This window comes from Triticum dicoccoides, chromosome 5B, assembly GCF_002162155.2.
Source record: "Triticum dicoccoides isolate Atlit2015 ecotype Zavitan chromosome 5B, WEW_v2.0, whole genome shotgun sequence".
Lineage (NCBI taxonomy): Eukaryota > Viridiplantae > Streptophyta > Magnoliopsida > Poales > Poaceae > Triticum > Triticum dicoccoides.
Genome location: NC_041389.1, coordinates 467,262,452 through 467,275,982, shown reverse-complemented (window position 1 = coordinate 467,275,982; position 13,531 = coordinate 467,262,452). Strand labels below are relative to the sequence as shown.

The 13,531-nt window shown below is 47.5% G+C and overlaps 1 protein-coding gene across 1 annotated transcript in view; it reads left to right on the top strand.

The window, feature by feature from the left end:
* The first annotated feature begins 13,343 nt into the window (after window positions 1–13,343).
* LOC119310860 (heat shock 70 kDa protein, mitochondrial-like) overlaps window positions 13,344–13,531 on the top strand; it is a 3,449-nt gene continuing 3,261 nt past the window's right edge. The window contains exon 1 of the mRNA XM_037586480.1: window positions 13,344–13,531. This exon is cut by the window's right edge and continues 4 nt beyond it. Within this exon, the coding sequence (XP_037442377.1) occupies window positions 13,466–13,531 (66 nt within the window). The 5' untranslated portion in view covers window positions 13,344–13,465.

The window sequence follows — 13,531 nt, the reverse complement described above, 5'->3', positions numbered from 1 at the left end:
TAGACATGACCGAGATCGCTCTCCGGTCAATAACCAACAGTGGGATCTGGATACCCATGTTGGCTCCCACATGCTCCACGATGATCTCATCGGATGAACCACGATGTCGAGGATTCAAGCAACCCCGTATGCAATTCCCTTTGTCAATCGATATGTTACTTGCCCGAGATTCGATCGTCGGTATCCCAATACCTCATTCAATCTCGTTACCGGCAAGTCACTTTACTCGTACCGCAATGCATGATCCCGTGACCAGACACTTGGTCACTTTGAGCTCATTATGATGATGCATTACCGAGTGGGCCTAGTTATACCTCTCCGTCATACGGAGTGACAAATCCCAGTCTCGATCCGTGTCAACCCAACAGACACTTTCGGAGATACCTGTAGTGCACCTTTATAGTCACCCAGTTACGTTGTGACGTTTGGTACACCCAAAGCACTCCTACGGTATCCGGGAGTTACACGATCTCATGGTCAAAGGAAAAGATACTTGACATTAGAAAAGCTCTAGCAAACGAACTACACGATCTCACGCTATGCTTAGGATTGGGTCTTGTCCATCACATCATTATCCTAATGATGTGATCCCGTTATCAATGACATCCAATGTCCATAGACAGGAAACCATGACTATCTATTGATCAACGAGCTAGTCAACTAGAGGCTTACTAGGGACATGTTGGTGTCTGTTATTCACACATGTATTACGATTTCCGGATAATACAATTATAGCATGAATAAAGACAATTATCATGAACAAAGAAATATAATAATAATGCTTTTATTATTGCCTCTAGGGCATATTTCCAACAGTCTCCCACTTGCACTAGAGTCAATAATCTAGTTACATTGTGATGAATCGAACACCCATGGAATTCTGGTGTTGATCATGTTTTGCTCTAGGGAGAGGCTTAGTCAACGGATCCGCTACATTCAGGTCTGTATGTACTTTACAAATCTCTATGTCTCCATCTTGAACATTTTCATGAATGGAGTTGAAGCAATGCTTGATGTGCCTTGTCTTCTTGTGAAACCTGGGCTCCTTGGCAAGAGCAATAGCTCCAGTGTTGTCACAGAAGAGCTTGATCGGCCCCGACGCATTGGGTATGACTCCTAGGTCGGTGATGAACTCCTTCACCCATATTGCTTCATGTGTTGCCTCCGAGGCTGCCATGTACTCCGCTTCACATGTAGATCCCGCCACGACGCTCTGCTTGCAACTGCACCAGCTTACTGCCCCACCATTCAAAATATACACGTATCCGGTTTGTGACTTAGAGTCATCCAGATCTGTGTCGAAGCTAGCGTCGACGTAACCCTTTACGACGAGCTCTTCGTCACCTCCATAAACGAGAAACATTTACTTAGTCCTTTTCAGGTACTTCAGGATATTCTTGACCGTTGCCCAGTGTTCCTTGCCGGGATTACTTTGGTACCTTCCTACCAAACTTACGGCAAGGTTTACATCAGGTCTGGTACACAGCATGGCATACATAATAGAACCTATGGCTGAGGCATAGGGGATGACACTCATCTCTTCTATATCTTCTGCCGTGGTCGGACATTGAGCTGAGCTCAATTTCACACCTTGCAAAACAGGCAAGAACCCTTTCTTGGACTGATCCATTTTGAACTTCTTCAAAATCTTATCAAGATATGTGCTTTTGTGAAAGACCTATGAGGTGTCTTGATCTATCTCTATAGATCTTGATGCCTAATATATAAGCAGCTTCTCCAAGGTCCTTCATTGAAAAACTTTTATTCAAGTAGGCCTTAATGTTGTCCAAGAGTTCTATATCATTTCCCATCAAAAGTATGTCATCTACATATAATATGAGAAATGCTATAGAGCTCCCACTCACTTTCTTGTAAACACAGGCTTCTCCATAAGTCTGTGTAAACCCAAACGCTTTGATCATCTCATCAAAACGAATGTTCCAACTCCGAGATGCTTGCACCAGCCCATAAATCAAGCGTTGGAGCTTGCACACCTTGTCAGCATTCTTAGGATCGACAAAACCTTCCGGCTGCATCATATACAATTCTTCCTTAAGGAAACCATTAAGGAATGTCGTTTTGACGTCCATTTGCCAAATTTCATAATCATAAAATGCGGCAATTGCTAACATGATTTGGACGGACTTCAGCTTCGCTACCGGTGAGAAAGTCTCATCGTAGTCAACCCCTTGAACTTGTCGATAACCCTTAGCGACAAGCCGAGCTTTATAGATGGTCACATTACCATCCGCGTATGTCTTCTTCTTAAAGATCCATTTATTTTCTATGGCTCGCCGTTCAATGGGCAAGTCAGTCAAAGTCCATACTTCGTTTTCATACATGGATCCTATCTCGGATTTCATGGCTTCTAGCCATTTGTCGGAATCCGGGCCCGCCATCGCTTCTTCATAGTTCGAAGGTTCACCGTTGTCCAACAACATGATTTCCAAGACAGGGTTGTCGTACCACTCTGGCGCGGAACGTGTCCTTGTGGACTTTCGAATTTCAGTAGGAGCTTGATCAGAAGTATCTTGATCATTATCATTTACTTCCTCTCTAGTCGGTGCAGGCACCTCAGGAACATTTTGTTGAGTTGCGCCATTTTCCGGTTCAAGAGGTAATACTTCATCAAGCTCTACTTTCCTCCCACTTACTTCTTTCGAGAGAAACTCTTTCTCCAGAAAGGACCCATTCTTGGCAACAAAGATCTTGCCTTCGGATCTGAGGTAGAAGATATACCCAATAGTTTCTTTAGGGTATCCTATGAAGACGCATTTTTCCGATTTGGGTTCGAGCTTTTCAGGTTGAAGTTTCCTGACATAAGCATCGCATCCCCAAACTTTCAGAAACGACAGCTTAGGTTTCTTCCCAAACCATAATTCAAACGGTGTCGTCTCAACTGATTTCGACGGTGCCCTATTTAAAGTGAATGCGGCAGTCTCTAAAGCATAGCCCCAAAAAGATAGTGGTAAATCGGCAAGAGACATCATAGATCGCACCATATCTAATAGAGTGCGATTACGACGTTCGGACACACCATTACGCTGAGGTGTTCCAGGCGGCGTGAGTTGCGAAACTATTCCACATTTTCTTAAGTGTGTACCAAACTCGTGACTCAAGTATTCTCCTCCACGATCTGATCGTAGAAACTTGATTTTCCTGTCACGTTGATTCTCAACTTCACTCTGAAATTCCTTGAACTTTTCAAAGGTCTCAGACTTGTGTTTCATTAAGTAGACATACCCATATCTACTCAAATCATCAGTGAGGGTGAGAACATAACGATAGCCACCGCGAGCCTCAACACTCATTGGACCGCACACATCAGTATGTATGATTTCCAATAAGTTGGTTGCTCGCTCCATTGTTCCTGAGAACGGAGTCTTGGTCATTTTACCCATGAGGCATGGTTCGCACGTGTCAAATGATTCGTAATCAAGAGACTCTAAAAGTCCATCAGCATGGAGCTTCTTCATGCGTTTGACACCTATGTGACCAAGGCGGCAGTGCCACAAGTATGTGGGACTATCACTATCAATCTTACATCTTTTGGTACTTACACTATGAATATGTGTAGCATTACGCTCGAGATTCATAAAGAATAAACCATTCACCATCGGAGCATGACCATAAAACATATCTCTCATATAAATAGAACAACCATTATTCTCGGATTTAAATGAGTAGCCATCTCGAATTAAACGAGATCCTGATACAATGTTCATGCTCAAACTTGGCACTAAATAACAATTATCGAGGTTCAAAACTAATCCCGTAGGTAAATGTAGAGGTAGCGTGCCGACGGCGATCACATCGACCTTGGAACCATTCCCGACGCGCATCGTCACCTCGTCCTTCGCCAGTCTCCGTTTATTCCGCAGCTCCTGCTGTGTGTTACAAATATGAGCAACGGCACCGGTATCAAATACCCAGGAGTCACTACGATTACTGGTAAGGTACACATCAATTACATGTATATCAAATATACCTTTGGTGTTGCCGGCCTTCTTGTCCACTAAGTATTTGGGGCAATTCCGCTTCCAGTGACCACTTCCCTTGCAATAAAAGCACTCAGTCTCGGGCTTGGGTCCATTCCTTGGCTTCTTCCCGGCAGCTTGCTTGCTGGGCGCGGCAACTACCTTGCCGTCCTTCTTGAAGTTCTTTTTACCCTTGCCCTTCTTAAACTTAGTGGTTTTATTGACCATCAACACTTGATGTTCCTTCTTGACTTCTACCTCTGCTGATTTCAGCATAGCAAATACTTCAGGAATGGTCTTCTCCATCCCCTGCATATTGAAGTTCATCACAAAGCTCTTGTAGCTCGGTGGAAGCGACTGGAGGATTCTGTCAATGACCGCATCATCCGGGAGATTAACTCCCAGCTGAGTCAAGCGGTTATGTAACCCAGACATAGTGAGTATGTGCTTACTGACAGAACTATTTTCCTCCATCTTACAGCTGAAGAATTTGTCGGAGACTTCATATCTCTCGACCCGGGCATGAGCTTGGAAAACCATTTTCAGCTCTTCGAACATCTCATATGCTCCATGTCTCTCAAAACGCTTTTGGAGCCCCGACTCTAGGCTGTAAAGCATGCCGCACTGAACGAGGGAGTAGTCATCGGTACGTGCCTGCCAAGCGTTCATAACGTCTTGTTCTGCAGGGAGAACAGGTGCGTCACCCAGCGGTGCTTGTAGGACATAATCTTTCTTGGCAGCTATGAGGATGATCCTCAGGTTCCGGACCCAGTCCGTGTAGTTGCTGCCATCGTCTTTCAGCTTAGTTTTCTCTAGGAACGCGTTGAAGTTGAGGACTACGTTGGCCATTTGATCTACAAGGCATATTGTAAAATATTTAGACTAAGTTCATGATAATTAAGTTCATCTAATCAAATTATAATGAACTCCCACTTAGATAGACATCCCTCTTTTAGTCATCTAAGTATAACATGATCCGAGTTAACTAGGCCATGTCCGATCATCACGTGAGACGGACTAGTCAACGTCGGTGAACATCTTCATGTTGATCGTATCTCCTATACGACTCATGCTTGACCTTTCGGTCTTCTGTGTTCCGAGGCCATGTCTATGCACATGCTAGGCTCGTCAAGTTAACCCTAAGTGTTTTGCATGTGCAAAACTGTCTTACACCCGTTGTATGTGAACGTAAGGATCTATCACACCCGATCATCACGTGGTGCTTCGAAACGACGAACTTTAGCAACGGTGCACAGTTAGGGGAGAACACTTCTTGAAATTGTTTTGAGGGATCATCTTATTTACTACCGTCGCTCTAAGCAAACAAGATGAAAAACATGATAAACATCACATGCAATCAAATAATAATAGTGACATGATATGGCCAATATCAGACAGCTCCTTTGATCTCCATCTTGGGGTCCATGATCATCTTGTCACCGGCATGACACCATGATCTTCATCATCATGATCTCCATCATTGTGTCTCCATGAAGTTGCTCGCCAACTATTACTTCTACTACTATGGCTAACACGTTTAGCAATAAAGTAAAGTAATTTACATGGCGTTTCTCAATGACACGCAGGTCATACAAAAAATAAAGACAACTCCTATGGCTCCTGCCGGTTGTCATACTCATCGACATGCAAGTCGTGATTCCTATTACAATAGCATGAACATCTCATACATCACATATAGATCATTCATCATTCATCACAACTTTGGCCGTATCACATCACAAAGCACTTGCTGCAAAAACAAGTTAGACGTCCTCTAATAGTTGTTTGCAAGTTTTACGTGGCTGAAGTAGGGTTCTAGCAAGAACGTTTTCTTACCTACGTGAAAGCCACAACGTGATTTGTCAACTTCTATTTACCCTTCATAAGGACCCTTTTCATCGAATCCGCTCCAACTAAAGTAGGAGAGTCAGACACCCGCCAGCCACCTTATGCAACTAGTGCATGTTAGTCAGTGCACCGGTCTCACGTAAGCGTACGTGTAAGGTTGGCCCGGGCCGCTTCATCCCACAATACCGTTGAAGCAAGATAAGACTAGTAGCGGCAAGAAAGTTGACAACATCAATGCCCACAACAAATTGTGTTCTACTCGTGCAAGAGAACTACGCATAGACCTAGCTCTGATACCACTGTTGGGGAACGTTGCAGAAAACAAAAATTTTCCTACGGTTTCACCAAGATCCATCTATGAGTTCATCTAGCAACAAGTGATTAGATGCATCTACGTACCTTGTAGATCGCGAGCGGAAGCGTTCAAAGAACGGGGATGATGTAATCGAACACGACGTGATCCAAATCACCGGAGATCCTAGCACCGAACAGACGGCACCTCCGCGTTCAACACACGTACGGAACAGCCACGTCTCCTCCTTCTTGATCCAGCAAGGGGAGAGGAGAGGTTGAGGGAGATGGCACCAGCAGCAGCACGACGGCGTGGTGTTGATGGAGCTGCAGTACTCCGGCAGGGCTTCGCCAAGCGCAAGGGAGGAGGAGGAGGTGTTGGAGAGGGAGAAGGAGGCAACCAAAGGCGTGGGATGAAAGCCCTCCTTCCCCCACTATATATAGGAGGGCCAAGGGGGGGGGGCGCTGGCCCTAGGAGATCCAATCTCCTAGGGTGGGGCGGCGGCCAAGGGGGTTTCCCTCCCCCCCAAGGCACCTAGGAGGTGCCTTCCCCTCCCAGGACTCTTCCTCCCTTGAAACCCTAGGTGCATGGGCCTCTTGGGGCTGGTGCCCTTGGCCCATGTAGGCCAAGGCGCACCCCCTACAGCCCATGTGGCCCCCCGGGATGGGTGGCCCCACCCGATGGACCCCCGGGACCCTTCCGGTGGTCCCGACACAATACCGATGACCCCGAAACTTGTCCCGATGGCCGAAACAGGACTTCCCATATATAAATCTTTACCTCCGGACCATTCCAGAACTCCTCGTGACGTCCGGGATCTCATCCGGGACTCCGAACAACATTTGGGTTACTGCATATACATATCCCTACAACCCTAGCGTCACCGAACCTTAAGTGTGTAGACCCTACGGGTTCGGGAGACATGTAGACATGACCGAGATCGCTCTCCGGTCAATAACCAACAGTGGGATCTGGATACCCATGTTGGCTCCCACATGCTCCGCGATGATCTCATCGGATGAACCACGATGTCGAGGATTCAAGCAACCCCGTATGCAATTCCCTTTGTCAATTGATATGTTACTTGCCCGACATTCGATCGTCGGTATCCCAATACCTCGTTCAATCTCGTTACCGGCAAGTCACTTTACTCGTACCGCAATGCATGATCCCGTGACCAGACACTTGGTCACTTTGAGCTCATTATGATGATGCATTACCGAGTGGGCCCAGTGATACCTCTCCGTCATACGGAGTGACAAATCCCAGTCTCGATCCTTGTCAACCCAACAGACACTTTCGGAGATACCTGTAGTGCACCTTTATAGTCACCCAGTTACGTTGTGACGTTTGGTACACCCAAAGCACTCCTACGATATCCGGGAGTTACACGATCTCATGGTCAAAGGAAAAGATACTTGACATTAGAAAAGCTCTAGCAAATGAACTACACGATCTCACGCTATGCTTAGGATTGGGTCTTGTCCATCACATCATTATCCTAATGATGTGATCCCGTTATCAATGACATCCAATGTCCATAGCCAGGAAACCATGACTATCTATTGATCAACGAGCTAGTCAACTAGAGGGTTACTAGGGACATGTTGGTGTCTGTTATTCACACATGTATTACGATTTCCGGATAATACAATTATAGCATGAATAAAGACAATTATCATGAACAAAGAAATATGATAATAATGCTTTTATTATTGCCTCTAGGGCATATTTCCAACAATAACATCAACGCATAAAACCTAGGCTCTGATACCACTGTATATAAACGTAGTAATTTGTAAAAATTTCCTACGCACACGCAAGATCATGGTGATGATATAGCAACGAGAGGGGAGAGTGTTCGTCCACGTACCCTCGTAGACCGTAAGCGGAAGCGTTAGCACAACGCGGTTGATGTAGTCATACGTCTTCATGATCCGACCGATCCAAGCACCGAACGTACGGGGCCTCCGAGTTCAGCACACGTTCAGCTCGATGACGATCTCCGGCCCTTCGATCCAGCAAAGGCTCCGGAGATGAGTTCCGTCAGCACGACGGCGTGGTGACGATGATGATGTTCTACCGGTGCAGGGCTTCGCCTAAACTCCGCGACGATATGACCGAGGTGGAATATGGTGGAAGGGGGCACCGCACACGGCTAAGGAACGATCCGTAGATCAACTTGTGTGTCTATGGGGTGCCCCCCGCCCCGTATATAAAGGAGCCAGGGGGGAGGAGGCCGCCGGCCAAGGAGGGCGCGCCAAAGGGGGGAGTCCTACTCCCACCGGGAGTAGGACTCCCTATTTCCAAGTAGGAGTAGGAGAAGGGGGGAAAGAGGAGGAAGAGGGGAAGGAAAGGGGGGGCGCAGCCCCCTTCCCTTGTCCTATTCGGACTAGGAGGGGGAGGGGCGCGCGGCCCCCTCCTGGCTCCTTCCCTCTTCTCCCTCTTGGCCCATGTAGGCCCATTAACCCCCCGGGGGTTTCCGGTAACCTCCCGGTACTCCGGTAAAATGCCGATTTCACCCGGAACTATTCCGATGTCCAAACATAGGCTTCCAATATATCAATCTTTATGTCTCGACCATTCCGAGACTCCTCGTCATGTCCGTGATCACATCCGGGACTCCGAACAAACTTCGGTACATCAAAACTTATAAACTCATAATAAAACTGTCATCGAAACGTTAAGCGTGCGGACCCTACGGGTTCGAGAACTATGTAGACATGACCTAAAACCATTCTCGGTCAATAACCAATAGCGGGACCTGGATGCCCATATTGGTTCCTACATATTCTACGAAGATCTTTATCGGTCAAACCGCATAACAACATACGTTGTTCCCTTTGTCATCGGTATGTTACTTGCCCGATATTTGATCGTCGGTATCCAATACCTAGTTCAATCTCGTTACCGGCAAGTCTCTTTACTCGTTCTGTAATACATCATCTCATAACTAACTCATTAGTTATAATGCTTGCAAGGCTTAAGTGATGAGTATTACCGAGAGGGCCCAGAGATACCTCTCCGACAATCGGAGTGACAAAACCTAATCTCGAAATGCGCCAACTCAACATGTACCTTCGGAGACACCTGTAGTACTCCTTTATAATCACCCAGTTACGTTGTGATGTTTGGTAGTACCCAAAGTGTTCCTCCGGTAAACGGGAGTTGCATAATTCTCATAGTTACAGGAACATGTATAAGTCATGAAGAAAGCAATAGCAGAATACTAAACGTTCATGTGCTAAGCTAACGGGATGGGTCATGTCAATCACATCATTCTCCTAATGATGTGATCCCATTAATCAAATGACAACACATGTCTATGGTTAGGAAACATAACCATCTTTGATTAATGAGCTAGTCAAGTAGAGGCATACTAGTGACTATATGTTTGTCTATGTATTCACACATGTATAATGTTTCTGGTTAATACAATTCTAGCATGAATAATAAACATTTATCATGATACGAGGAAATAAATAATAACTTTATTATTGCCTCTAGGGCATATTTCCTTCAGGAATACCCCGTCGATCAGCTCCACCGATATGTCCAGATCCTTTTGGGAGGTCGGATCGAGGAACCGTTCCGGATCCTCGGGTTGTGGAGGCGGGCTGTTTATATCCTTTACGGCCCGGCACAGTTCCTGCGCCGAAATCACAAAATTAGATACTTGACTATGGGAGTATGGATCAGATAGGAAAAAATAAATGTCCGCTTACCCAGCTTGGAGGATTGTTCATAGAAAATCCGCCCTGCGGATTGACGCGGAGAAATTCCTCCTCTTCTCCCTTGTACAATGCGGACAAGATCTTCATCAGATCGGCGACCGATCCCGTCCCCTTATAGCCGCAGGGGGTGGCATCATCCTCCCCGTTGAAATCCCACATGGGGTGGCCTCTATACTGGAGCGGCTGCACCCCCCGCATAATGCATGTGGCCATGACCCCGATCATGGTCAGTCCGGAATGAGCTAACAGCCTAATTCAGCTCATCAGGTAAAGGGCGTCCCTGTCATTTTCCTTCTGAGGGCTCCATGGACGCCAGCTTAGGCGTTTCTTCAAAGGAGCGTTATTGAACTTAGGGAGGCCGATCCGAATAGGGTCCGGCAGGGGGACATCTTCTATATAAAACCATTCCGAAGGCCAGTCTTCGGACGCCTTCTTCGGGGTTCCGGATAGATGTCTGGTCCCGGCGATGCGCCATAGTTTGGCTCTGCCCACTTGATATATCGACCCCTCTTGAGAACGGGGCACAAGGCAGAACAGCTTCTTCCATAGTGCAAAATGAGGCTCGATGCCCAAAAACAGCTCGCAAAGGGCCACGAAGCCTGCAATATGCAAAATGGAGGCAGGCGTAAGGTTGTGCAACTGGAGGCCGTAGAACTCCAGGAGCCCCCGGAGAAATGGATGAATTGGAAATCCAAGCCCTCTTATCAAATAAGAGACAAGGCATACCCGCTCTCCTTTGGAGGGGCTGGGGACGCTCTCCGCTTGTTTTCCGCCCTTATAGGTGGCGAGTCCGGCTCGAACCGGAACCATGAAGGCTGGGGGAAGAAATCCCTTGGTTTGGAGTGTCACTAACTCGTTGTACGGGACGGAGCATCTCTCCCAATCTCCAGGCCGAGGGCTGGGAGGGCGAGAGGAGGAGCCGCGTCGACTGTCCATGATGGAGTGGATTTCTGCCAGATGCGCTCTGATGAATGCTCACGAAGGGAGGATGGTGTGATTCGGATCTAGATCCTCGTCTCTTTTATAGGCAGCTCATTTGCGCAGCTAGGGGGGTAAATGTAAAAATACCCTGACTTTTCGTATTCGTTCAACACGTGGAAGACGACCATTATTGGGCGTGGAAGCCGAGGAGCGCAATATTCACAGGAAGCCGGACGCTATTCAACAGGTACACAGGATTTGGAGAAGAACCCGCCTTGCAATGCCGAAGACAATCTACACGCCGGACTCATTGCCATTGAAGCCTGGTTCGGGGGCTACTGAGGGAGTCCCGGATTAGGGGGTGTCCGGATAGCCGAACTATCACCTTTGGTCGGACTCCTGGACTATGAAGATACAAGATTGAAGACATCGTGCCGTGTCCGGATGGGACTTTCCTTGGCGTGGAAGGCAAGCTTGGCGATACGGATATGTAGATCTCCTACCATCGTAACCGACTCTGTGTAACCCTAACCCTCTTCGGTGCCTATATAAACCGGAGGGTTTTAGTCCGTAGGGCGAACAACAATCATACCATAGGCTAGCTTCTAGGGTTTAGCCTCTCTGATCTCGTGGTAGATCTACTCTTGTACTACCCATATCATCAATATCAATCAAGCAGGAGTAGGGTTTTACCTCCATCGAGAGGGCCCGGACCTGGGTAAAAACATCGTGTCCCTTGTCTCCTGTTACCATCCGCCTAGACGCACAGTTCGGGACCCCCTACCCGAGATCCGCCGGTTTTGACACCGACATTCGGTGTTCACCCATTTGGATGCGGAAGAGATTCTACGGATCCCGCTTTGCACTCGCCGGGTGGGAGATTTTCTAGGCCTGGCATGAGGAGCCTCGAGGTAATTTCAGCGTTCGTTCTGCTTACCGAATGATACTAAAAATGAAACATAGCAGGGAGGCTTGGTTAGCTGAGGAGGACGGTACATCTTATGAGCATCAAGACACCAAGAAGTGGTCCATGATCTGGCACATGCAAGTACCATCCAAACTTAAGGTGTTCGTGTGGCAGCTAGCCCGTCATTCCATGCCCACGGGATCGGTCCTCAAACGTCGTCATATGGCAACAGATGACACTTGTTCGCTATGTGGGGCGACTGATACATGGAAACATGCCCTCATTTCATGTCCGATGGCAGCAAGTGTTTGGGCTTTGGCTCCGGATGAGTTGGTCCAGCATATGGTTGAGCGCGAGGAGGATGGTCCGAAAGAGTGGCTGTTTTCACTACATGAATTATTGACGAATGACCTTTTTGATCGCCTGGTGGTGACGCTCTGGGCACTTTGGTATGCGAGGCGTAAAGCAATTCACGAGAATATATTTCAGGCACCATACTCTGTCAACAACTTCATATCAAAATATTTGGATGAACTACGAGTGACCCAACAGAGGCAATCTTCCTTTGCCCCTTCTACCAGCGCCCGACCAGCGCGGTGGCTTGCACCGCCATCAGGTTACGTGAAGTTTAACGCCGATGCAGTGGTAACCAGAAACGGTGGGACAGTGGGGGTGATTTGTAGAGACGACAGAGGTATGTTTATGGGAGCCTCGACTCTTTCTTTTAGATACATTGTGGATCCCCCGACTTTGGAAGCACTTGCTATTAGAGAGGCACTTGCACTGGCAGATGATCTCTATCTGAGGCGCATCCAAGTGGCATCGGACTGCAAAATGGTGGTGCAGGACATACACAAGGAGAATTTGGCAAGCTACGGAGCAGTCATTCATGAGATAGTCGAACATTCTTTAGATTTTGATTTCTGTAATTTCAGTCATGAGTTTAGGAGCTCAAATTTTGAAGCTCACAACTTAGCGAAGCATGCTTTATCTTTCGGTGGTGGCCGTCATGTTTGGTTAGGTCATCCTGAGAATTTACCATCCGTCCCTATAAACATTGTGACGACTTAATAAAAGCTTCGTGATGTTACTATGAGAAAACTCGTTTTTTTTACGTACTACTCCCTCCGTCCGCAAATACTTGTCATCAAAATGGATGAAAGAAGATGTATCTAGACATATTTTAGTTCTAGATACACCCATTTTTATTTGTTTTGATGACAAGTATTTTCGGACGGAGGAAGTATAAAAGAACTCGTTGAGTCTAGAGAAACGGTGTGAAGATTAGTATACTTAGCCACGAACCCTTGGTCACGCCATGCCGGACAAGTTTGATTTCTTCCAAGAAAGCAAAATCTCCATGGTTTTCCATGCCGCATTTATTCCACACCAGCTTTGCATTTGACTTTTTTGCCATGATGAGATGAGAAGGACATATACAAAAGAAAACAAATTCCTTCCGCAAAAAGAAACGTTCTCCGCCACCCAAACGACCGAACCCCGAACGAACGGACGGGGCGAGGCCGCTCGAGCCGTCCAGAATCTTCCGGCCCGCCACCCCGGGCCCACCGCCAGCCACACACCCATCCCGTTGGAGAATGACGGAAACGCCCCCGCCCCCCATTTCTTTCCCCTTCCCCAAGCCGTTGCGGCGGGCCCCCGGGGGTTTAAGAGCAGAGGCCGCCTCCCGCTAGGGTTTTTCGGATCTCACCTCTGCCCCTTTTCTCCATCCCCGACTCGCCGCCGCCGCCGGGAGCCGACGACCCAACAAGCTCGCGCGCCAGCCATGACCATCGGATCTCTCCTCGCCTCGCGGCTGGCCAGGTCCGGCCACGCCCTCGCCACGCGCGCC